Source organism: Diadema setosum, chromosome 18 (genome assembly GCF_964275005.1).
Source record: "Diadema setosum chromosome 18, eeDiaSeto1, whole genome shotgun sequence".
Lineage (NCBI taxonomy): Eukaryota > Metazoa > Echinodermata > Echinoidea > Diadematoida > Diadematidae > Diadema > Diadema setosum.
In genome coordinates, this window is record NC_092702.1 from 11,337,978 (window position 1) to 11,364,579 (window position 26,602).

At 39.6% G+C, this 26,602-nt stretch overlaps 1 protein-coding gene across 2 annotated transcripts in view; it reads left to right on the plus strand.

Moving 5' to 3' along the window:
• The window catches only part of LOC140241639 (uncharacterized), a 214,646-nt gene that overhangs the window by 154,582 nt on the left and 33,462 nt on the right, over window positions 1–26,602 (plus strand). The window contains exons 5-7 of one of the 2 annotated variants that reach the window (XM_072321378.1): window positions 2,383–2,489; window positions 3,599–3,809; window positions 25,851–26,001. In XM_072321378.1, the coding sequence (XP_072177479.1) occupies window positions 2,383–2,489; window positions 3,599–3,809; window positions 25,851–26,001 (469 nt within the window). The remainder of the gene's footprint in view (window positions 1–2,382; window positions 2,490–3,598; window positions 3,810–25,850; window positions 26,002–26,602) is intronic. The other variant, XM_072321379.1, reaches the window with a different exon arrangement.

Here is a 26,602-nt window from a genome sequence, read left to right on the forward strand (position 1 = left end):
GTGTCCGCTGTGACTCTGTTTGGCACCGTATCAGCGGCTACTATCTCCAGGTGGCTGGTTGACTGTTTCAGGATGGCTGACTGGGAGCCATCTTTGCAGACATGATTCGAGCACTTGACACGAGAGCACTCAGCTCTTCACGGATACTGCCTAATGGTGCTGGGCTTCGCAAGACCCATAATGCGGCCTTCTGGTCCACTCGATTCTTTCATGTCTTGTTTCCTAAAAGTCATAGTGGTAAAGGAAGCAGCTTTCGGAAGGGCTGTCCTTGAGATGTCCCCAGCTGGCACTTCTGGTACCAACACTGGTGCCCACAAAGTCCATGGGCCAAGACCTGAAAAATGGGTTATTGGTACCACCTGAGGTGGCAAAACCTTTTTGGTGTCATTTTGTTTGTCGGGCGTAGATATGCTTAGCAAGCTATGATAGCATTTCCAAATGAGTAGCTTAGTCATAATAAATGAATTTTTAACCAATTTGGTCTCATTTTTATATCCCTATACTGAAATTGAATTGAAACTAACCGCTATACAAAGAAGAGCACTGTCTTCTGTATGTCCACAGGTGTTCTGTTGTAAACGCGGTGCGCTTAGTCTTTATTCAAGGCAGCGAAGGGAATATCCAAAGGGTTATGATGTCCACAGCTGTCACGCAGTGCGCTTAGTCTTTATCTAGAACAATGTACCGTTATCATTATCTAAAGTTCCTAATAAAAGGAATTATCTGCACTGTTTTTATACTGCCCTCTCAACAAATACATCAATTTTAAACAAAAATCACTCTGTTCATTTACAATATTATTTATTATAATGTATTGTAGTGTACCGGTACATTGTTTTTGCATTGTTGGATGGAAATAAAGCGACATTGGCGTGGTGTTAGCGTTTTCACCGTAGCGTTTTCACCGGAAAATGATAAATAATTGAAAAATACGGTAAAATTCACAAGGAATTACTTTTTTGTTGTTGTTGTTGTTTTTAGATAAAGGGATATACACTTTATCATAAGCTTTAGACATTCCTCTCGCCGTCTTGAATAAAGACTAAGCGCTGTGGATATCATAACCTTTGGATATTCCCTTCGCTGCCTTGAATAAGGACTATGCGCACCACGTTTACAACAGAACACCTGTGAACATACAGAAGACAGTGCGCTTCTTCGTTAGCGGTTAGTCTCGATTCAGAAGTATAGGGATATAACAACGAGACCAAATTGGTTAAAAATTCATTTATTATGACTAAGCTACCGTACTCATTTGGAAATGCTATCATAGCTTGATAAGCATATCTATGCCCGACAAACAAAATGACACCAAAAAGGTTTTGCCACCTCAGGTGGTACCAATATCTGGCCTGGCCCATGGACTAACAAGTCCTTACATTAGCGCCATCTTTATCTCGTTTTCAAGCCTCCCACTGTTTTAGTGCCAGTCAGCACAGGTTAAGAGATAAACAAAAGGTAAGACAATCCTAGTAGTGTTTTATGATTATCCGTAGGGATATATCTTATATACAGTGTAATATCTTACCTTTTGAGCTTCCCTCCCTCATTCCCCCTTTTCTGTGGTGGTTGGTTTTCCCTTTTCGCTTCTTCCAGTTATATTAGGAAGTTTTGGGGGTTGATGGGACTGAGGTCAGGGGGCATGCTAGCCTTTCTCACAGTCCTTTCTTTACTTTAGGGTCGATTGAGTTGTCTCCCACCTACGATTCTTGTCATTTTCGGGGCTAATGGGTGGCTGCATCATAGGATACAGCACGGGTTAAAGGAGACCTCCGGATGATTTTCAGATTTTTACATTTGAACAACTATAAATTAGTTAAACTGAGGACAGGGTTTCAGAATTTGTGATGATTGGGATGAAGAATAAGAATATTTTCAAAATTTAGAACAAATTGCAATGAACAAGGATGATGACATGGCAGAGTCACCATAAGAATGCATGAGTTGGGGCTCCAGGAAGCAGAACAAAAGAAGAAGGCATGCATAGATTATACACAGGTGAACTCGCAAGCAACCAGTATTGTAATGGAATTACACTGCTACATTTCTGAAGTATGTGAACCTCCTATGTCATCATCCTTGTTCAGTGTAATTTGTTTAAGGTTTTTCAAAGTATTGTTTCTCTGCTCAAGAACCATGATAAATTCCAGAGATCTATACATGGAGTTGTCAATTTATGTACTACATGATGTGAAATTATGAAAATCGTCTGGAATGTCCCTTTAAGAGATAAACAAAAGGTAAGATATTCCTCTCATATATGAAATGTATCCCTATGGATAATCATAATTTTAATGTTACTTGCTCAAAGAATTCTGTGGATTTTTACATGAGCATGACTGTCTCTGAATTTGTGTTATGCTATCATCTTGCTTCAATTAGCACCCAAGCTGAAGGGAAGGCCAAGGAAGAAGAAGGTGAAATTAAAATCTGAAGACAGTGACAAATACATCCCACCAAGACATCACATGACATCTGAAAATGCACAGGTATGGTTATGAGGAAGTATTATCTCTCCTCTTTATTTTGTTTAAAGGACAAGTTCACCCCCATAAACATAAGGATTGAGAGAATGCAGCAATATTAGTAGAACACATTAGTGAAAGTTTGAGGAAAATTGGACAATCGATGCAAAAGTTATGAATATTTAAAATATAATATTGTGTTGGAACCGCTGGATGAGACTACTAAGGCTTGTGATGTCATATGAGTACAACAGTATAAAGAAAATGTAAAGAAAATTCAACAATTCAGTCAAGGGAATGTGTACTTTTTTCAAAAGATGAAATTTTGTGAAATTCTCTTTATATTTTCCTAATATTTTTGTACGCATGTGACATCATACACTGCAGTAGTCTTCTCATCCAACGGTGACTGCACAAAAACTTCAAAAATTCATAACTTTTGAACGGATTGTCCGATTTTCCTCAAACTTTCAATGATGTGTTCTACAAATATTGCTACATTCTCTCAATCCTTATGTTAATGAAGGTGAACTTGTCCTTTAAGGATAGAATAACATGTAGTAGAGTTGCAGTAGTCATGTGAATTTCCCAAGTATGTTAATTACATGTATTAAGATAGTGTACAAGTGGAAATTTTGACAACAGTGATAACCAATTTTGTCTTGCAGCTTAACAAAAGAGGTGACCAATTCTGTCTTGCAGCACACATTGTACAAACTCTTTGACCCGTATTCAGGAAGGTGGTACAATCTTGTCCATGGTTTAAACTATGAACAAAGACCATAGTTTTTTATGGGACGCCAAGTGTCGCATGGCCTATTTCATTGCAAAAGCAGTCATTTCATCGACGAAATTAACATTTTGTCAACGAAATGACTGATTTTGTAACAAAATGGGCCATGCGACACTGGGCACCCCGTAAAATTCTACGGTCTTTGTCCATGGTTTAAACCATGGACAAAATTGTACCACCTTCATGAATTCAGGCCTTTGATTTTTAATGATACCATAGATATTCAGATATTCAGAAATATTAAACCAACCTCAAAATAAGAATCAGAAGATACAGATACTTGAGTTGAGAATATCATCTGCATAACTTGAAGAAAATGATATTTTTTTTTTCATACTAGAAGCTCTTCCTGAATAGAAAGGACTTTGATTCTCGGAAGTCACGCTCCAAGTTTCAACCTGTTTCATTTGGGGAGTCACTGATGAAGTTGAAGGCAGAGTTTAAACATGGGAAGCTAGTCAGCGAGGAACTCTTCCTAACACACCTCTACCAGTACATGAAGGAGCAGAATACACCCATTGACAGGATACCCAACTTGGGTTTCAAGCAAAGTAAGAGATGCAGCATTTTTTTTTTTTGCCAGTATCTTTGTATTGGTGGGTACTGAGAGGGCAGTGTAGTGTGTTACAATATATTTATCAGTATGTATATTCTACTGTACTGCTTAAATGAAATGAGTGAAAAGACCTTCCGAAGCTGTATCTTATACAGTAATTCGCTAAGTTGTTGTTGTTGTCGGGGGCCTTATGTATTCCCTGTTTTATTCAGGCATTGCTGGATTGTCTTTCTCCTCTGAAGCCGTCGGCTCCGGGCTGCTGTGACCGGTGCCATCGGCCGTGGGAGAGTATCCTGCATCGAACGGCATGGGTTTCGTCAGCCCTCCGCCTCCATGTTGACGTCGAGGACGACAAACAAAGAAAAATTAATTAGATAGATGCATAATGCATGATATGCGTGACAAAAGAGCCAAGCTTTTCAATATTCACCGAATTCTGCGCTGGATTCCTGCTTTCTCTATTAGCTTGCAGAGACACTGGGATACTAAAGATGATGGAGTGCAGCAAAATCTTTTTCGGTGGACACACACACACACACACAATGTACTCATGGGTATGCAGTGTGTGGCCTGCGCCTGGGTGTATGTATTGACGATACACGAAACACTCTCTGCATGCGCGTGATATGGACTCTCATACGGTAATACACGGCGCGGTCACAGGGCAATTATGTATAGTTCGCTATTGGCGTGCCCAAATGAAAACAGCAAATGCTGTTATTTTATTGTATTTTTGCACAACTACAGGATACTATGCAGCTCAGGTACGTCATTGAGTTTACTCTCAAGTATAGGTATCATTGTATTCAGACTGATCAGGACGGCGAAATATCCACTTAACTAGGACATGTTCATGCCAATCGTGCCCTTCCATTAGAGATTACACGCGCCGCTGTTCATTCGTTTTACTGCAGCTGCTGTAAACATGCATATTCCTAAGACATGTGCGGATGTTGGTGTAGTCTGTTCGCTTTGTCGACGACCTATTTTTGAAGTTACAAGTGAAAATAAAACGGGTGGTTCTATGATCCATCAAACCAAGTTTGGTAATAGAAATAAAAAGGAGGGAGCAAATGAAGACAAAAATATTTTATTCTTTCTCTCATAACGTGGGAAAAGAAATATCAAAGAAAAAAATATGAGGCCCTGAGACCCATGGATTCCCACGGGTGCCTGATACTTATAAAGCCTAATGACTATAAGCTCCCCCTCCCCAAATGATAATGATAATACTAATGGTATTATGATAATAATAATAATGTACAGTCTGAAGCAGATAAATGTGTTGTTAGCAGTTCTATGATCTATCAAACCAAGTTTTGGTGATAACATCAAAAAGGAGGGAGCAAATGAAGACAAAAATATTGTATTTTCTCTCAGCACAACAGCAACAAAAACACTAAGGGTCTAGGAAGTAGTCCTGCAGCACAAGATTGCGTATGTTAGTGCAGTGAAGCAGTTTTGGACAGTTTGTGCAGGATTGTCTTCAGAAAAGCCTTTTATCAAAAGCAGAAAAATGGAGGAAATAGATTACAATTCTTAAAGGGGAATACTGAAGATATTATATTATATATGAAGTCAAAGAGTGGAACACATAGAACAATTTGTCGTTTACATCGTTTAAAATGGCCTTTTTGAAGTGGAGTTAGAGGATATTGAAGATTTACACCTGTCACCCCCCTGAAATCTAGGTCACAGCGTAAATTTCGAGGCTTTGCCGATGACGTCATGGGGTGAAAGGAATCGCGCAAGGTCTCGAGCGCCGCAGACCCCCGCGCTCATAATGCATGCATTGTATTATACAAATTGTTGTACGATACCCGGTATTTGCATATAAAAAGAAAGTTTTGATAGTTTGTTTTTCGATAATGACATCATACGTTAAGGTCAGCAATGATCAGGATGATTTCTTGGTGGAATTTGAATGTGGGAGCGATGATGAACTGAGTGATATACACTAGTGATGATGACCCTGGTGAAGTTGGAGAGATAGATGTTGTGATGACGAGCCGCACGGTTGAGCGCAGGAGGGAGACGCTGCAGGCGAGCTAGGGGGGAAGGCCCAGGGCAGTCCGGTTGAAGCGGACGGACTTCCTGGAGATTGGCAGTATGAGCCCTTGCCACACGGCAGGCCAGGGTACAATGCTGGTGATGCAGGACCAATGCCAGATAGACTTCAAAATTTAGACTGGTGAGAGTTGTTTTCATTCTGAATTGAAAATGACCCGAGCTTAGTGAGCAGCAGTAGGCCAAACAATATTAAATCAGGCTGGTCACTGTACTAACTTGGGCCTAGGGGCCTACCGTAATTTAGCTACGTTTAGAAAATAGAAGTCCATGTCAAAATTTCGGCTGTGTGATGAGCTTTGATGTAAATGTGAGACACATTATTAACTTCGTAATATCGCTCTTGACTCAGGTCTCAATGTCATCTCAGTACAGTAGGCCTAGGTCTTTCTATCATTAATTTTAATATGTAGGGCCTAGGCCTAGCTAGCCCGACCAGACGCAGCTGTGCAGCGACTTGGCTGTGTATAGCCTAACGGGTTAGGCCCTAGTTATGGCCTTCGCGCAATTTCAACTTCGCAGCTCGGCCGTAAGTTAAGAAGAGTGGATTCCGGAATTGTCTATAGTAACAAAGGTCGGTGTACGATCTTTGATAGTCAGTCTACTACAGCTGTAGACTTACTGTCAAAGATCGTACACTGACCTTTGTTACTATAATAGGCCCTACTCATCGAAGATCGACCATCCTCCTCCCTCAATGGCTTTCTCGCGTATAAGATCAAAAATACGCGTGGGCCGGGCCGGGGCACAATACGCTGGAACATTCGCACAGAATACAAATCAAGAAAAAATAGGGGGATAGGCCCTACATGTAAATAACTTGAGGAAACAGGAGGAAAAAGAATTGAAGAATATCCTCATTAAGATACACGTAATTATTGTTAACACCGGTCTATTTGCCCATTCACTGGATTTACATGCTTTTCAATGGGAAAACGGGCGGTCGGTTTAAAAAATATAGGTGCCTATAGGTACCTACCTAGAGTTTCTATACTACAGCTACCACGGGCGCACGAAAAAAAAAAATAGATCTAATCATTCACTCTGATTATTGGAATAATAGACTGCAAATCAACCCTTCTACGAAAAGTTATGTTTTTACTGTAGAGTTATGTAAACATCGCATTATAATTTAGGACGATTTTCCTCACGGAATAATCGACGTCTTTCACAATACACCACAGCAACTTTACCCATTGCAGCATTAATTCTACCGAGCGAACTAAAGAGAAAATCGGCAAAGGGAGGCACGAATTTGGTATTGTACTGTGCAGTAGAAGGTCTAACATGAGCATTTCGAACAATTTTCGCGATAAAGTCTTGTGATATATCGACATCTTCTAAATCGGAGGTGAATTAAGGTGAATTTCTTAGCGTTTCTACATTTTTGTGTCGCATTTTTGGCGATTTCGGCCCGTAACAATGCTCTGTAGATCATGATATACTAGTACTTAGTACTATAGGTTTACCTTAGTATCTAATTCTAACTATACACAGCCCACATGATAGCGCAGCGTCTGGTCGGGCTACGTATTAGAAATTATCATATCTTATCACATCTCACTCACTGCGTACTTCTGGGCACACCTCATCAGCATTCTATCTAGCTAGGAACCCTCACGAATTCACTGCACGATCCATTCATTACTTCACAGAGTCCATCAAAGTTTTATCACTATCGTTGAAAACCGCAGTGTTCTGTATCGTCTATTTTATCACCAGATAGGCCGGCCGGCCTAGTCAAGACTTCGACTTAGCCGATGCCCGCGCATTGCGTAGTATCTAGTATTAGCGATCCACATACGCCGAATGTTTTGCGAGGTTTTTTATTTTCGCGAACCTGGTCCTTTTTGCGAATCTAAAAACACGATAAAACATTAACTCTCTTTCCGTATATATTTCCCCCTTCCGTAGTGTACTCCACAACCACGAATTTAAGCACTCGCGAAAAAAAAAAAAAAAGACTCGCTATTATGGCGTACACAGCTGTAGTAGTATTTTGTACTAAGGAGCTGATAGTACGTACCAAAGAGGTACGAAGCCCACAGGCTTCTCCGCTTTTTGATACACGAAGGCTACTGCACTGCGACATACGCGCCCGGTGATGGGCGCATGCATGTGACTGGTCGACTACGAACACCCACTACAGGCACTAGGCCTGACAACTTCTGTATTCGTGGCCTAAATAACACGTAACAGACTTTATTTAAAAGATGAAAGGTATGATTTTACAGGAGACTTGAAGTAGAAAACAATTTTATTTCATTTTTTGGTGACATTCTGATAAAAAATGTCTTGGGATTTCGGGGTACGAGCCTCGACATCTTGCTCTCATCGGGAGCATACATAGGTAAGCTCAGGCTGTTGTGTGATACTTCCGGGTTTGCCCTACACCCCATGACGTCATGGACACGCCCCCAAAATAACCACGGATTTTCCGATTGAACATGATTCAGGATACAATTTTTCTAAGCAGCCGTTCTCCAAAGTGGGGTGAATTAAAGGCCGCTGTGTTTAATATGCTCTAAGCTTGAAATGGGGGAATAATCCAACAAAATATGCGTTTCCTTTAGTATTCTGCTTTAACAAATTAACATTTCCGCCTCCCTTGATTCATCCCTATATTATGATTCTACTTTCTCCTCTCCCCCAAATAATAATGAAAATAATGATAATAATAATAATAGATAGTAATAATAATAATAATATGAATATGAATATGGGGGGTGCTATGATCCATAACTAAGAGTGGGCGGAGGAGACACAAACATGCAGGTACTGGATTGTTTTAATGTTTAGAATGAAGTATTAATGATAATGAAGCTATTTGAGCCATTTATCAAGCGTAGAGTAACCTTGACATGACGGAAAAGAAGATATTAACTGTCCTTGACCGATAAACTTTTTTCCTTAATTCCCTTGATTCATCCCTATGTCGATGAATTATGTAAAATAATAAAAACCTAATGACTATGATCTCCCCTCCCACCATATAATAATAATAGTAATAATAATAATAATAATAATAATGACAATAAATAATAACAATGAACAGTGTCAATGAGAAAAAGGGGTGGTTCTATGATCCATCCAAACAAGATTTGGTGATAAAAACAAAAAGAAGGGAGCAAATGAAGACAAAAATATTTTATTTTTCTCTCATAACGTGGGAAATAATATGAATTAAAAAAAAGAAGAGGCCCTGAGACCAGCCATGGATTCCCACGGGTGCCTGCATAGAGGCAAGAGCAGGGGGTAATTAATATCAAAATCGTAGTGTCAAGGGTATTTCCCTATTCGACGGGAAGAATCTGTGGGCAGAACATTCAGGGAATGTCATGAGCGTTTTTAGTAATTTTTGCCTGAATGTTTGTTTGTTTTTTGTTGGTTTTTTTTTTTTTTTGTTCTGCGGGGGTGGAAATCTGTGTGTTTGTGTGTGGGGGGATGGGGGTGGGTGAGGGACAACAAGACAACCGTTGGACTTCAGCGGGTGCAGATAGCCCCTCAAAACTCAAGTTCTATAATAAAAGCAAGTTGCGGGAAGATCCCAACCAATGGACTGGATCACCGGGCACGTACTACAAATGTAATATTAAATTTCTGGGAAGGGTGGTCATGGATAGAAAAGAGCACAATTTAAACAAAGGAATGAGAAAACATTTTTTTTTTCATCAATAAAAATGTGCAAAACCGTATATAAGAAAAAAAATAAAGGCCCTCAGACCGATGGATTTCCACGGGTGCTGCTATATGATGAAATATATGTGCAAGTACTGTTATGTTTATACCAGGTTCCGAGCGGCCATGGCAATCACGTTTTGGGCCACCATAGAGAATATGGGATGAACACAAGGCAAAGTAGGGGGAGGGGATAGGCAAATGTGACAGGCCATGATTGCCGTGGATTCTGGGCCAGATTTTTCATACTGTTGAAAAATTGCCATGTTCTACTGTGTTTGTGTTTCATTATGGTTGCTTCACAGTTAGTGCATATTTTGTCCTGCTCTGCCAAGATTTGTTAAGGTTCACAGGACAGGCCTGTGTGTATGGTACAATTTGTAGCTGTTTCATTGTGTTCAGTCACGTTGCATCCCAGCATATGGATATATGGATCTGACCCATTGCTGCGCATTACATTCTACTTCGGTTTGACACTGCATGCATAATGTGGGAAGGAGTGTTAAAGCCGAGCCCCAACAGAGAACATCATTCTAGTGTGAGGATGAGACGAAACACTGCTGTATCTACAATACAAAGAGAGAGACCAAGCTGTGAAGAAAGAAGGCCATATTATGCTACCAGAGAAGCCAAGACCTGCAAAGGCCCCCAGAAAAAAAAAAAAAAAAATGTAATATATGCAACTACCAAACAAGAGATAAAATCAGTTGTGAGTTTCTTCAGTTTGTCTCCCCCTACAAATTAAATTTGTTAAGATCACAACTGCTGATCTGTAAATCAACAAACATGTGATCTTAACAAATTTTATTTGTAGAGGGAGACAAACTGAAGAAACTCACACCTGAACCTTCACCCCTCTGAATAATATCTTTCTTTCAAGAGACAAAATCTTATTCATCTTGTGCATTCATCATGTCTCATCAAAGTGTCAGGATACAATGATTGATAAGTCTTCCAAGACATTATAAATAATGTAAACTGTGGGCACAAACATGCTCGAAAGTTACCCAGTGTTCTTGTTTTATCTCTGGACAGTCGGAGTGGACGGCCATAATTAACCCCACCCCAAACGTTTTGAATATTCAGCCATCATCAAGGCACTCCGAATCGAGCATTCACATTTTCACCAAAATTTGCCTTATCACATCTCTGCTATACCGTATGTCCAAAAAAAAAATTACAATGGGACTTTCCGCAATGATAGCTTTAAGAATAGTGAATCAATCCAAACATAATTGTATCCCCCGAACAGAGTTCAGAGGATACTACGGATTTGGCCTCGTTGCGCCGCGTCTGCCGTGTCCGCCACAGAGATTTTCTTGTGAGCGCTCTACTGGCTGCAGTTCTTCTTAGATCATCTTCAAATTTGGCATGAAGGTGTATTATGGTAAAACGAAGACGCCTATTGTTTTTGGTGATGGCGCCCTCGCTTGTTCCGTCTTTATACATGAAAAGGTAAATTTATCAGGGTCTGCTTATGTGTGCGACGCTGGCCTTGTTTCTTGACCGATTTTTTTTCAAATTTGGTATGTAAATGTATCATAGTCAAATCTATACACCTATACCTATTGATAATGCTGCCCTCAATGTTCCACCTTTTACAGGGTCAAAGGTCACCCTGATTATGTCAAAATTTGCAAAAGAGCTTATTTTATGCAATAACTTGATTGTTACTCAACGGACTTTATTCAGACTTGCTAAGGAGGTGTATGGGTGGTCATTCTACATGAAGGACACAACAGTTTTTGTGGTGGCACCCTCAGTGTTTCAACTTGGATGCCACGTCACATTTCTTGTGTGCACTCTATCAGCCATATTTCTTATCAGATTTTCTTCAAATTTGGCAAATAGGTGCATTATAGTGAAATGCCTATTGTTTTTGGTGGTGGCGCCTTCGCTTGTTCCGTCTTTATACACGAAGCTGTAAATATTTCAGGGTCTGCTTGTGTGTACGATCCTGGCTGTGTTTCTTGACTGATTTTTTTTTTTTCAAATTTGGTATGTAAATGTATCATAGTAAAATCTATACACCTGTACCTATTGATGATGCTGCCCTCACTGTTGCACCTTTTACAGGGTCAAAGGTCACCCTGATCATGTCAAAATTTGCAAAAGTGCTTATTTATGCAATAACTTGATTGTTATTCAGCGAATTTCATTCAGACTTGCTAAGGAGGTGTATGGGTGGTCATTCTGCATGAAGGACACAACAGTTTGTGGTGACGACGCCCTCAGTGTTCCGACTTGGATGCCATGTCACATTTCTTGTGTGCGCTCTATCAGCCACATTTCTTGTTGGATTTTATTCAAACTTGCTATGGAGGTTTTTGGGGGGTTATTCTAGGTAACAAAAGTTTCCATTGACAGCGCCCTCATTGTTTCGACTTTTAAGGATGCCATGTCATATTTCTTGTATGTGCTATACTACATGTAACCTCATTTCTCATGAGATTTTATTCAGACTTGCTAAGGATCGATGAACAGATGGTCATTCTGCATGTACATGTAGGACACAACAGTTTGTGGTGGTGGTGCCCTCAGTGCTCCAACTTGGATGCCAGTCACATTTCTCGTGCATGCTCTATCAGCCACATTTCTTGTCGGATTTTATTCGAACTCGCAATTGAGGTTTATAGGGAGTTATTCTAAGTAACAAAAGTTTTCATTGCCAGCACTCTCGTTGTTCAAACTTTTATAGGATGACATATGTCCTATTCCTTGTATGTGCTATATACCAGCCTCATTTCTCATCGGATTTTATTGTATCCTGTGACAGTTGCCATATTATACAACATTCTGGCCTAAAAAGTAATTCAGATGGGGTATGGGAGACAGGTTTGGGGGATACATGTGCCCGAACGGGTCTCCTGTGCGAGTGCTCTAGTTTCAGAGTATGAAACTATAACTGATTGCCCATATCTTACAGAAAACCCCCATGCGGTTTGCTTCAGTGGTCAAAGAGAAATGGGGAATTTTGTAGAGCGTGTCAGGAATCTCTTCCCTCCAAGTTCTGTCCATTGTGTTCACACATTAACATGCAGTTCCAAGAGCATCGAAGTTTTTTTTTTTTCTTTAAGAATAACATACGGTATTTTCTGCTATTATAAAATGTAAGTATTGAAATTCAAAATGGCCACCAACCTGTCTATAGTGGCCACTTTTGTTGTTTCCCCTTGGGTGGCCGCTATAGACAGGTTTGACTGTAGTTCTAATTTCTTTAATTTCCAAGAAATAAACAAGCACTTAATTTGCCAGTAGTAGTGTATGCAAAGTATAATGAATGCCACTCAAGTCTTGACACTGCAACACTAGGTATACACTATGTGTAATAGCTGACTTTATCTGAATGTTTGTGGAAATGAAGTGAAACTAAAAACTAAAACTGAAATATTAAAGACATTGTTTACCATTTGCAGTTACCATTTTAGTTCTAGGCAAGATAAATTCAGTAAGCACAAATCTGCAAAAATTATAACAATAAATGTTCATGTACCTGATTCTATGAGAAAGACATTGGACAACTGCATCACCTCGCTGCACTTTGCCTATGGATATCATGCATAATTCATGATTTGAACTACCATGCTGCATACCAACAGTGCAGCAGCACACTTATACATGTACGTGTAATGATGTCATCATTTTGGTCCCCAAAATTCCGCTGTCAGATCAGGTTCTAGCATTCAGTACAGGGAGTCAAAACACTATCTCTCAGTCCTTTTAGAGAAGTTTTCATGTGAAATTTAGGCTTACGCTATCCGTAAATGTATAATTCACCTTATTTATGAATACTAAGGACGTTCCTCAGTTAAAGTGAAGGCCATGTCATTTTCTTCAAACTTTCCATACCGTAACTTTGACCCATCCGAAGCCCAAATATGTAAATAAAACCATAGGTTCATGTGCTTGTTTTTCTTCTACAGGACTTTGAAGAATATGACTAATCTACCGTCCTGTACCAAAATGATAATGTTACAGGATCAAGACCATGATTGGCAACAAAATCTGCAATGACAAACTTAAATCCCCATAGTTCTTTCAAAATCCATGTTATTTTCTCCAAATTTGCAAGAATTGCAGAAAAGGGTACCCAAAACGAGGAAAAGGTTTTAAAGTTAGGGTTTACACTCTCATTCTTGAGCAAGCAGCACCCTCACATGGCAGAAAACACCGAAATCTCTGAAATCCTTCTCATCGACGTTTTCTGTTTGGGGTGAGCAAAAGGACATGGTTCATAAAAGTTATGCTGTACATTCAAAACCCATGTCATTTTCACGAAACTTGACCAAATTGTAGAAGAAGGCTTACTAATTCCAGAAAAACAATAAAAAGTGGGGGTTCATGTGCTCGTTTTTGTGCTGGTAGCACCCCCATGCGACATATATCATCGTAAGTCCCCAAAATCTGTTCAGGAACCTATGCAGGGATGCCCTGACAGGGTGGGTTCATAAAACTTATGTTGTACATTCAAAACCCATGTCATTTTCACGAAACTTGACCAAATTGTAAAGAAGAAGGCCTACTAATTCCAGAAAAACAATAAAAAGTGGGGGTTCATGTGGTCGTTGGTTTTTTTGTTGTGCTAGCAGCGCCCCCATGCGACATATATCATCGTAAGCCCCCAAAATCTGTTCAGGAACCTTAGCAGGGATGCCCTGAGAGGGTGGGTCAATAAACTTATGCTGTACATTCAAAACCCATGTCAATTTCACGAAACCTGACCAAATTGTAGAAGAAGGCTTACTAATTCCAGAAAAACAATAAAAAGTGAGGGTTCATGTGCTCGTTTTTGTGCTTGCAGCGTCCCCATGCAACATATATCATCGTAAGTCCCCAAAATCTGTTCAGGAACCTATGCAGGGATGCCCTGACAGGGTGGGTTCATAAAACTTATGCTGTTCATTCAAAACCCATGTCATTTTCACGAAACTTGACCAAATTGTAGAAGAAGGCTTACTAATTCCAGAAAAACAATAAAAAGTGGGGGTCCATGTGCTCTTTTTTGTGCTAGCAGCTCCCCCATGCGACATATATCATCGTAAGTCCCCAAAATCTGGTCAGGAACCTATGCAAGGATGCCCTGGCAGGGTGCGTTCATAAATCTCACGCTGTCCATTCAAAACCCATGTCATTTTCACAAAACTTGACCAAATTGTAGAAGAAGGCTTACTTATTCCAGAAAAACAATAAAAAGTGGGGGTTCATGTGCTAGTTTTTGTGCTGGTAGCACCCCCATATGATAGAAATCATCCTAAGACCCCCAAATCTGGTTATAAACCTATCATGGGTGCCCTGATTAGGTGGGGTTCATGAATGTCATGCTGTACATTCAAAACCCATGTCATTTTACGAAACTTTAACAAATTGTAGAAGAAGGGTTACAAAATGCAGAACAGTTGTAAAAATGGGGGTTCATGTACTCGCTTTTGTGCTAGCAGAGCCTCCTTGCAACAGAAATCATCGTAAGACCCCCAAATCTGGTCAGGAACCAATGCAGGGATATACCCTGCTAGGATGCATGAATCTCATGCGGTTCCCTCATAGTTATAATGGAGGAAGAAGAATAAATATAAGGAAATGGCAGTTTGGCATTAGTCTGACGGTCCTCCAAAGGAAAAACAAATCTTGATATAATGACATTGATTGTAGATTGCATGTGTTGGTTGTTGCAGTGGTTGGTAAAGTATGTGCGTGTTGTGAACTATGGATATGTACCTTTAGTACCCCCCCCCCACAAAAAAAAAAAATAATTCTTTGATTCTCCTTTTGTTACACCAGAGTTGGTAGTCAAAAATAAATATCTGAATGGTGAAAGTGATAAATACATGTTTGGTAATACTTTTGTGACCTTGTATTTTGTAACCAAAAATTTAAAAAAAATAAACAATATTTTGTGTTAGTAATGACAAGTTTAGATCTTATTTAGATTTTAACAGAGATGCTCAGATGGTTTTAATTGTTAGACCTAAAGATGAAATATATGTCATATGTGTGTTTTGTTGGTGGTGTTGTTTTTGTTGTTGTTTTTAACACCAAGTCTAGTGGACTAGTAGTCCCCAACTAGGGCCTATAGGCCCTAGGTACCTTAGCACTCGATTTTACCATGTTGATGAACAGATCCAAATGAACTGCATGTCACAAAACAGATCTATGGATTGAAAATGGAAACAGCTCAGTTCCACTTCTAAGCTTCCCAATTCCGTCGATCAGTGTTGCTACCATGACCATGTATATGCAGCTCGGACCGCTGAACTTTGCGTAGTACGTACAGATTGTAATGCGTACAGTCGGCACGCAAGCCCAGCGAGGTCGCCCAGCGCGGCCACGGTGGGGAGCTGTCGGGTATCCATACGTACCACACTCTAGCTCGATCTACTACAGTAGCAGCTGCTCAGCTCAGCTAGCTCAACTCATCGCTCGTGCGTGCGCTTAACTACACTCTTTGTTACATCACTGCCAACCTGCGCAGCTAGGATGCACACAAACACAACTGAGGAACGTCCTTAAGCCATTTCTTTTTTGTGGTTACAATGGTGTTAAAAGGGCATTGTACCGGTTTTTTACTTTTTTATATGTTGTTCTTTTAATTCTAAAAGACCCAGCAGTGTAAACAGAATCATAATTTCATAACGATAAAGTCCGTAATTTAATGTTAAAAATGGAACTTTTTAGGTGAGAATTATGCTAATGAGCTGACGAGCCCGGATGTTATGATGTCACAGGTGCTCTCACTATTACTGATTACAAGTGCTCGCATACGCGTACGTTAATTCGTATCGAGTAGCAGACGACGCTTAGGCCTAATTTAGCTAGGCTAGCAGGCGGCGCTTGTGTACTGTTCTATCCATGTAGATATCTCAAATTTCACTAAACCAAATCGCACCAAAATTACAGGATATACTTCATAGCATATTTCAAAGTATTCTCTTATATTTGAACGAAATCAGTAATCGAGAAGTATCAATATTGACGTCGACTTTGTTTGATAGATACTTTATTTTCTGCAAATCAATATACATAAGTTACATGATCATGAAGATGCAGGAAGTACACAAAGTAAATTCAACGCAGAGTCGTTTGACTTGCATAAACCGCGATACATATAAGTACATAATCATGAACATGTAGGAAATATATAAAATGAATTTAACACAGTCTTTTGACTTGCATAAACAACGATATGAAAGAAATATAATATACAATATGCATGTCTATGCAGCAGTGATAAGAATAGCATTTATAGTTAAGAAACGATTATGCAGAGGGCCGCCATTATAAGCATTGCTTGAAAAGATGGCCGGCCCGAGGAAAAGATAAGGACGTACTAGATTCGTAACGATATAAATTCTGCTGCGAAAGTAGCAGGGGAAAATAAACTCTAGTGTGTGATGGTGGTGGTGGTGAATGTGTGTGCAGGTGCTTGAAGGTGCACAATGGCAGATAGGCTGGAGTTTAGAATAATAAAATTGGTTTACTGAAAGAGGGGACGATATGCGTTGTTGCTATCGGGAGACCAACATTAATTGTATAATTTGTTTGTTTTTAGTTCGTATTTGAAGTATACTGTAATAAAATATACTTCTTTAAGTTTGCTTTAAATGAAAACAAGGAGGCACACTGTTTCAACTCCTCAGGAAGAGTGTTCCATGTATCCGGACCTTGATGTCTAATTGACTTTTGAGCAAGTAAAAGCTTCGGATTACTTAAATGAAAATCATGGGAACGACGAGTAGGGTATAAATGAATATGGTCATTGGTTACTAGGGTATTATGAAAAAAAGGTAATAAATTTCGAGTGTGTTTATACATAAATATGGCAGTTAGGTATAGATGTATATCATGGGCTTTCAAAGTTTTTAGGCGATAAAATATGGGATCAGTGTGAGCCAAAAAATTTGAATGTGTGCATATACGAAGAGCCTTTTTCTGGAGAAGAAAAATTGTATTCAATTTTGTTTTGCTACTGTTGCCCCATACAATATTACAGTACATTACATATGGTAAAAATAAAGTATTGTATAACATAATTAAAGTTTGATCATTAATTAAATATTTTATTCTTCTTAAAACACCAGTTGCTTTAGATATTGCTGTTGTAATATTCTGAACATGAGTATTCCAAGATAGATTGCTATCTAGGGTCACTCCTAGGAACTTGGTTGAATGTTTCTCAGCAATGTTTATATCATCAATAAAAATACTTTGAGGAAGGGTGGGTTGGGATTGCAACGTATGAAAGTGTATAAAACATGTCTTATCAATATTCAATGAAAGCTTATTACTTCTAAACCATTTCGAGATATTGCTTAATTCCGTATTTAATGTATCAACCAGTGTTACAATGTCCCTGTGGGAATAAAAAACATTGGTGTCGTCTGCAAATAAGATGAAATTTAAACGAGGAGAGGAGTTAATAATATCATTAATATAAATCAAAAAGAGTAGGGGCCCGAGGATAGACCCCTGAGGGACACCGCATAACACGTTAGAATATGTTGAGTGAGTGGATTTAGATGCAACATATTGTTTTTCGATGACTTAAATAACTTCTGAACCACGACAGAGTAATCCCTCTCACACCATAATTATGTAATTTTTCAAGTAAAATGTCATGATCAATAGTGTCAAACGCTTTACTAAGATCCATAAAAACTCCAATTATGTGCTCCTTTTTAGTAAGCGCATCAATAATATTATCAACAGATTTAATTATAGCATAATCGGTAGAAAATCCTTTCCTAAAACCAAACTGATTCGCATTTAATATTTCATTTTCAATCATGAACGAGTGGAGACGCTTGTAAACTACTTTTTCTAAAATTTTCGATATTGCAGGTAACAATGAAATGGGTCTATAGTTTTTCACCATTAAGGGATCTTCTTTTTTATAAATGGGGAAAACTTTGGCCGTTTTGAAGGAGTCTGGATACTTTCCGTTGAGTAGGGATAGATTGAATATATGGGTGAGGAGGGCTGCTAGGGGGTAAATTATTTTTTTCAACAAGTTCACACTTAAGTTATCAGGCCCACAGGATTTACTACATTTCAAAAATCGAACAGTATCAATAATTTCCGATTCATTAATTGGAGTAAAAAACAAAGAATTTTGATTACTTTCAGATAAATAATCTTTATAATTCTTTATATCGTTTATGGGAATAGATGCTGCCAAAGAAGGACCGACATTAACAAAAAAATTGTTAAAAATATTTGCAATTTGATCAGGATTGGTAATAACATTATCGTTGTGAGTAATGCTGTCAGGACATTCCTTAGGTTTCTTTTTCAGTATTTCATTAACGGTCCGCCAAAGAGCACTTTTATCATCCTTATTAGATTCGAGTTTATTCGAAATATATGATTTACGTGAAACTCGAATCAAAGTAGTTAGTTTATTTCTATATATTTTGTACCTTTTCACGTTTTCAGGAGTAGGTTTTCTCAGAGATATTTTATAAAGACGGTTTCGAGTGAGAATAGAACATATAAGACCTTGAGTAATCCAGGGTTGCCAAGCTTTTTTCCTTCCATTTCTTTTGGGAGTTAAAGGAATGTGTTTATCACAATAATCTAATAATTTTTGTAAAAGTCGTCACTCAAAAAAAACTCACTCTTCGCGAGAGATCTTGGCGAACGCAAGATGCACAATCTAGAACTGAAGTTAGCCGACTAGTACTGTGCGAACGGGGAATTTACGCGAGAACTAAACTCAAAAGTGTAATGATTTTTGCGACTTGTGTGATACAGGAACTACATTTTTCATTCAACTTACCACAAATAATTTGTAAATTTATTTATTGCCCCCGATTACTTGAAAGATTCGTCTCATGATATTAAATGGCTAACTTCAGTCTGTGCGTGCGCAGCAGGTAGGTAGGGCCTGGCCGCAATAACTCGTGTTAGTCGTAGAGCAGATTATTTTTAGCGACGCCGACAGGAAAGTCGACATCTACACTTACGCTTCCCGACATGTGATTTGTTTCCAATTAACGTGAGCTGTTGGATATGAATCATAAAGTATTTCCTGTGAGTTTGGTGCCATTTGGCAAGGTGAATTTTGAGATATCTACATGGATACGGAAGTACGCTAGCACTATACCTACACCAGCGCTGGGATCGCGAAGCGGCGACAGGCCACTCTTCCGAGATATGGGTCCTAAAGTAGGCCTACTGAAACAAACTGTTAGATCTAACATTAGTCCTTCGTGTAAATAACACCACTATGAGATTTATCTCGACTACAAAACATCGGAAATCCATAAAGCAGATACCTTACCTGAAAAATCCAGCACAGGAACAACAGTGCCTGCAGGACAAGGGTCCAGATCTAGATCTGGAGTCTGGACTTTCGTCTGGACTTTCTGCAAGTTCTGGCAGCAGGGGTATGTAACGTTACGCTGTGCCTTATTAGCGCTGTGCACATAGGGCCTACAGCTGCAATGTCGACGGTGAGTGAGTGTAGGGCTGGCCTACTCATCAAAACTTGGACTGCCACGTAGAACCTACTCCTTGACTGCTCAGTAGTCCTAGTCCTAGTTCTAGTATTTCAGAGTCTATGTGTACCGGGTACCGTTTTCATCTTACTAAGCGTAAATCGTGCGTGCCATTGAAGAGAGTCTATCTACATTTGGATTTAGATTCACTCAGCCCTCATCTACGTTAGATAGTTTGAACTGGCAAACCATCGCTCGATCATGATCATCAATGCGTAACGTTACTTACACACAGTCTTCTATGGGCAGCACGTTCGGATAACGATGCCAATTTCATTTTGCATATCTGGAATTTCCCCACAAGTTTTATCTAAATAAAATGCTGTTGAAGAGATTGCTTTTAAAGATTAATAGATATTGTTTGACATGTTTATTATAGCTCCATATTGCAATTATACTAAATAACAGCTTTTGCAGTACTTCGTGTGAGATTTCATCAGTACATTGGCATTATGTAGTTCGTCTTGCTAATGTTGGAGTTGTGCACCAAGAGCACCTGTGACGTAGGCCAAATTGTGTGGATCGTTCCATGGCTTGCTCGTTTTCATTTTTTTCAAAAAATCATTACAGGCTTATCCTGGGTTTTACAATCCTCTCTTTCCAGTAGTAGGCATCAAAAAATGTAGATTAGAATTATCAGACAATTAGAAAATGTCAGTACAGTTTTCTTTTAAGAGACTTATTATCTTGTGCACATGTAGTTTTTTATTTAGATTTCTCATAGCGCCATCTTGTTTTTATCTAGCCTGGCTTTCGGCGGTAAGGATGAGATCAAAGCAGGAAAGCATGTCTAAAATGCTATTGTAATACTTTTGACAGAAACAGGTGCATGAATGAATTAATGAGCAATAAATGTTCATGACTATACATAGTATGCTCTGTATATCAGATAAAAGGTCAAAGGTGAAAAGGTTAATGAACTTTACCCAATAAGCACTGTACACATAGTATTACAATGTACCCTCAACTTTCCCAGAGACTCCAATTCTCCTGCTTTCGATGTAAGATCTCCCGCCAAAAGCCAATTTTTGCAGAATCTCCCATTCTCCCGCTTGAGATTTAATTTCTCCCGCTTGAAATAATTTCTTACTTAATTTCATTGTATGTTGAAAAATAAGCCTTATATAGCACTTGAGAGCTTCTGAACCCTAGGCCGCAAGTGACTTCGTGCTTGTGATGTGATCAAGTTGGAGTCTCCCACATTTGCTAGGGGTTTCAGGCGGGAGAATCTCCAGATCAGAAGGTGCTTGGGGTTGGAGTCTCTGCTTTCCACAGCTTTGAGCTATGACCACTAAAATTCACACCACCGGTACATCATTCAAAGTTGTCAGTCAAGTTTGAATATTGGTGAATTCTAATGAAGTCAAAGGTCAAAGTATCAATCCCCATGTATTGTGTGCTCTCAACTTTTCACAGCTTTGAGCTATTACCACAAAACTCATACCACAGGTACATCGCCTAAAGATGTCAGTCAAATTTGAATATTGACTAAGTCAGACTTACGCTGAAAAACACTGTAATCACAAATTGCGATGTGCGGGCAAGACATCGCTAAGCGTTTGCCTTGTATTGTTTTTTTAGCCATCAAAATCAAGATAACATTTACCAGTTATGTATACGGATGCATTTTTTCTTTCATCCTAATTTAAGTACCAAAGCTTGGGGATGCACCTTATACACAAAGGCAAGAAAATGTTAGCAGTTTTGCCAAGGCGGATAACGAGAGCAGCTTGGCTCAATGTCTACCACTGGTGCCAGTCACAACGGCATGCCTGTCCACTTGCAAATGCAACAGTGTTTGCTGCCTAGCCCATTGACATTGGGGGGGTTGTTGCCATAAATTGCCAACTTGTCAACATATGAAGTTGCCCACCAGCATAATAATTACATGGCGTTAGCATTGCATCATTGTTAAAGTAAGCATTAAATAGGCATACAAATACATGCGAGCATCAATGCACATTTTTTTACTGGATGCCTGTTAGCATACGCAATCTGTCAATCATATCTACGCAGAAGAAATATACATAAACCATGGTTTAAATTTAGACCACCTTCATGAATTCGGGCCATTATGTCTAAAAGTGAATGTACATCTTTGAAGGGTAGTGTCACATATTACTGAATGAATAGTCATGTGCTAAAAAAAAAAAAAGAACTGTTGATCGGCAAACCCCTGAAAGAAATTTTGACTAACTTTACAGTTCCAAGTTTTAATTCCTTTGAATATTGAACAGTAACATGTACTTTTGCCGAGCATGAGATCACAAGATTTTTTGCATTATCATGATCATGCCATGTTCTTGACATTTTCACCTAGCATTCTCTGAACATAGAATGCTTAGTGTGCCTGGCAAAAGCACATGTCCTGCAGTGTCACATAGCGTTGTTTACCAACTTCCAGTTGCAATCACTATGGTGCACAGTTGCAAGTGATGCCAGAAGTTTCTCCCATTATGGGATCTGTGGCATAATTTGTACACCTGCCATTGTTCTTCGTTCTGCAAACTGCGAATCCAGTGACCTTACTTCAGTGGGCAGTGCACATTATGTGATATTCCCTGCAGTCTGGTCAATCTGCCTTGGGTGGGTTATAGACCGATTCGAGTGACTGTTCATGGAAGTGCGCCTTCTTAAGGCGACGCCATAACTGGGGGCCATCCAGACCGGGTCGGCAAGCGCCGTGCGTGCGTGGCAAGGGTGCCAGCGGAAGCCAGTGCTTTTACCACCCAGCGCCAGCCGGCCAGCTAGATCTCTGGCACTGGCAGCAATTGACGCATCTGGCTTTGTGACAACTAGAGTCTACATTTTCTTTTTCGCAAGCTAAAAAAAATAAAATTAAACAACTTATACCGACTATGAGTGAATGGGTAGATGACATACGGCTGTAGCTAAAACTTGAATTTCAAGGTAAATATCGGTACGATCCATGAGTGTTTGTAGACTCTATTTCTATTGCGATGACTCAGTTACTCGCGTGTAAGCCCCATATATTCACCACATTTGTGTAAGAGAATGAAAACCGCTGGGGAGAACTACGGCTAGGCGCAGGCAGATGTCTTGGGAGTAAGCCATTAGACTATTGAGAAGTTAACTGATATAATTAGATACAAATAATGAGTCAGAAACTTGAGGTAGATATGGCGCTATAAATTGCAACTTATCACTACTATCAGTTAACTTAAACCTTTTTAGGCCGTTGCCTTTACGCAGGCCAGCGGGGTAGAATCTGTCTAATGGTAGATCTTGTCTAGAATTCTAGGCAAGAGTCTAGACTTTATCTAGACCTATTGACTTCTAGAACCCTACATCCTATATCATTTTCAGTTGTCGCTAACTTCAGGCAAGCCTAACTAAGTACCGGTAAACCAAACAGAATACAAATCGCCGGTGCAGCGGCCGCGCCCGGCTAACTATGCGCGATGGGTACGCTAGGCTGCTGAGCTGCCAGTGCAACTCGCTGGGTAGCTACTGGCTCGCTGGAAGCGAGTTGGCCCCCAGTTATGGCGACCGTTATAGCACCGCTAGTGGCAGTAGGTGAACAGGACCTCGAAATCGAATCGGTCTATTGAGCAGCTGGGACTTCCACACCTCCAGGCACAGAAATGACAGCCAAATCAACAGGGATATCTGGGTATGTTATGGCTTCCATCACCAATCCTCCCATCACCAAGGGTTCTCTTTCCAGCAGGACCTGAGGGTTTTATCCAGCCTGGCTCTCAGCCTAGACCTAACCCTAGGCAGGCAATGCCCCCAAGATCTGGCCTGTTTGCCGGAACAGCCAGGGAGTCATCTACAGCCATGGAGGTGGGCAGGGGATTCTCACAGGCCAAGTTTCCTACCGGCATAGAGCCAGGATCTCAATGCCAGGCCCACAACCCCACTTTCGGCTGCTCTGGGAGGAAAGTTTTCCAGATCCACAGGGTTACGAAGAGGATTATGATTTGGATGTCAAGTTAATCTTTTGCTGGCTCTGCCTTTTCCACAGACAAGGTAGAGCCTTTCTAAGGCTTGTGAACAGGACACTCCTTGCAATCTCTTGCAAGGTAAACAATATGCTGAAAGGGACAGAAAGTTCACTTTTTTCTACTTCCTCAATTACAATGTCCCTTCATGTAACAAATATGTGCACAATAATGAAAAAGTCTGATACAGATGAAAATGAAATTAAAGGGACTGTACAGTACTGGTTGAGGTGGAGATTCATGTTTTGAACATTCCTAAGTGAGATAATGAAAAGCCTCTTGTGAAATATGAAAGAGCATGTAATTTTAAGAAGGATTCAATGATTGGTTTGATGAAAATTGGTTTTCAAATGGCTGAGATATCCAAAAAAGTGCTAACAATAAAAGTCGACATGCCACAACTTTATTAGGATCTCTTTGTTTCACCTTGTTTTTGGATATCTCAGCCATTTCAAAACCGATTTTCATTGAATAAACTTTTGATACCCCTTAGAGCTGCGTGCTTTTTGACATCTCATAGAGTGGTTTCTGAATATCTTGCAAAACGTTGAAAGCTAAATCCTCACCTCGACCAGAACTGTACACACTCTTTAACATCAAAACCTTCAGTTTAAGAGCTTGCCATTTGTTCTCATGAAAATTTGAGTGATTCTTTTTTCATAGCTATGATACATTCTGCTTTTTTTTTTCAAATGCTTCACAGAAAAAAGAAACAAGTTTAAGAGTTGGAATGAGACCTTTGATTTTACCCAAAAATATGAAATACTCTACATGATGAATAATTGTATACACAAAATATCCATTTTGAACATGAAAGTTCCAAAACATATTTCTCATCTGTGAACATAAATGGCAAACATCTTTAGCTCTGAGCCAAGAAAATATTGCATACCAAAATGATGACATGAGCACATTTCAAAAATAAATGTATTAGTCTTTGTGAATGAGATTCATAAAAGGGACAAATTGAGGAATCACTTTAAAATAACAGTGTATTGCCCACAGTTGTATACAAACCGCACCCTTTTTTCTGGTCATCGTTGCTTGTTACCTAAGGGATGTCCCTAGATCAGGGGCAGCTTTCTCTTAGGCAGCCTTGGCCTCTTCTGCCATGTCGTCTGGACCTCTTCCTTTAAGTGGTCAGTTTTGCTCCTCCCTTTCTGTGTTGGTCTAACACAGGTATAGAAAGCAGACAGATGGATTTTGCTTACCAGTATGTAGATCAGTAGAATCAGAACTAATTCTATTTTCTAAGTACGAGGTAAAAACCTACTTTTGGTTCCCTCCAGCCTTCCCCTCTCATCACTCTCTCACCCATTTTGGTGTGTGTTATATTGAGGACATGCAGGTCACTGTGTGGAGCTCATTGAGAGACTCATCAGGAGGTAGGAGGGAGTGCACAAAAGTTTTGTGTTGCATTTACCTCAGCTGCAGTATTTGCATGCACGCAGATATATTTAAACAGGTAAGGAAAGCAGACAGATGGTTTTTACCTCATAGATAATAGAATTAGTTCTGACTGATTCAACTGATTGCCAGCAAGTACGGTATGTCATAACCAGATAGGTCCATTGTTTAGAAATGTTTGCTGTTTGAATGAGAGAAAAACATATGACTAAAAGGTGTGATATGACTTTCATAAAATTCACCAAATAAAATATTTGTGTCATCTGTTATGTCTTTACTGGAGGGATGAGAAAAGATAGCAAGGCAAATGTGGAAACAGTTACATGAATTGTGTTTCATATGTTCATAGTGCATATTTTTGTGGAAAGGGATGCACTCTGTTTCTGATCTTTTTTTCTTCTCTCTTTATTCATATGTCTCTTTTAGTTGATCTTTTTGCCTTCTTTGAGTTGGCAGTCCAGCTTGGGGGTTACAAGAGCATCACAGCACGCAAACAGTGGAAGGTCATATACGACCAGCTGGGAGGCAACCCTGGCAGCACAAGTGCAGCAACATGTACACGCAAACACTATGAGAGGTAAATGGGCATGGCTGCCAATTCATGCATATTTTTTTATTTTCATGGATGTTTTAAAGGATGTGAATGCTATTAGCTTATTTGTTTGGGGGTATATAGGAATCGCTCTGAGAGCAGGTGGTTGATTGGTTTGGCGGGTGGGTGGGCAGACGGGCGGGCAGGCGGTTGATCTTTTGCAAAATCTTGTGGATGGGACTTCTCCCTCATTTTTGTGCAATTGACCTGAAATGTGGCATGTGTGACCACTTTCAGAGGTATATGTGCAAGACACCTTTTTCATCAGTCTAAAGTAATGTAACGCCATGGTAACTGCAAATTTTAATGAAGACCATACAAAATGTTGTAATTGAACTACTGATATAGACTGTGGTGCAAACTGGATTGCGCGAACATGGGCTCAATATTGTGAGTGCGAAGTGTGACATCCCTGACCCCAGGGTGTCACGACCCTGGAAGCTCTAGTCCTGTAAGTACTATTTATTCTCCTAGCATACATTTTGAGCATCAATTAGAACAAATTTCTTTTGATAAAACTGACATTTGTGGGAGAAAGTTAAACTTTAAGAGAGAGAAAATACATTTTAGGAGGAGACAAAAAACT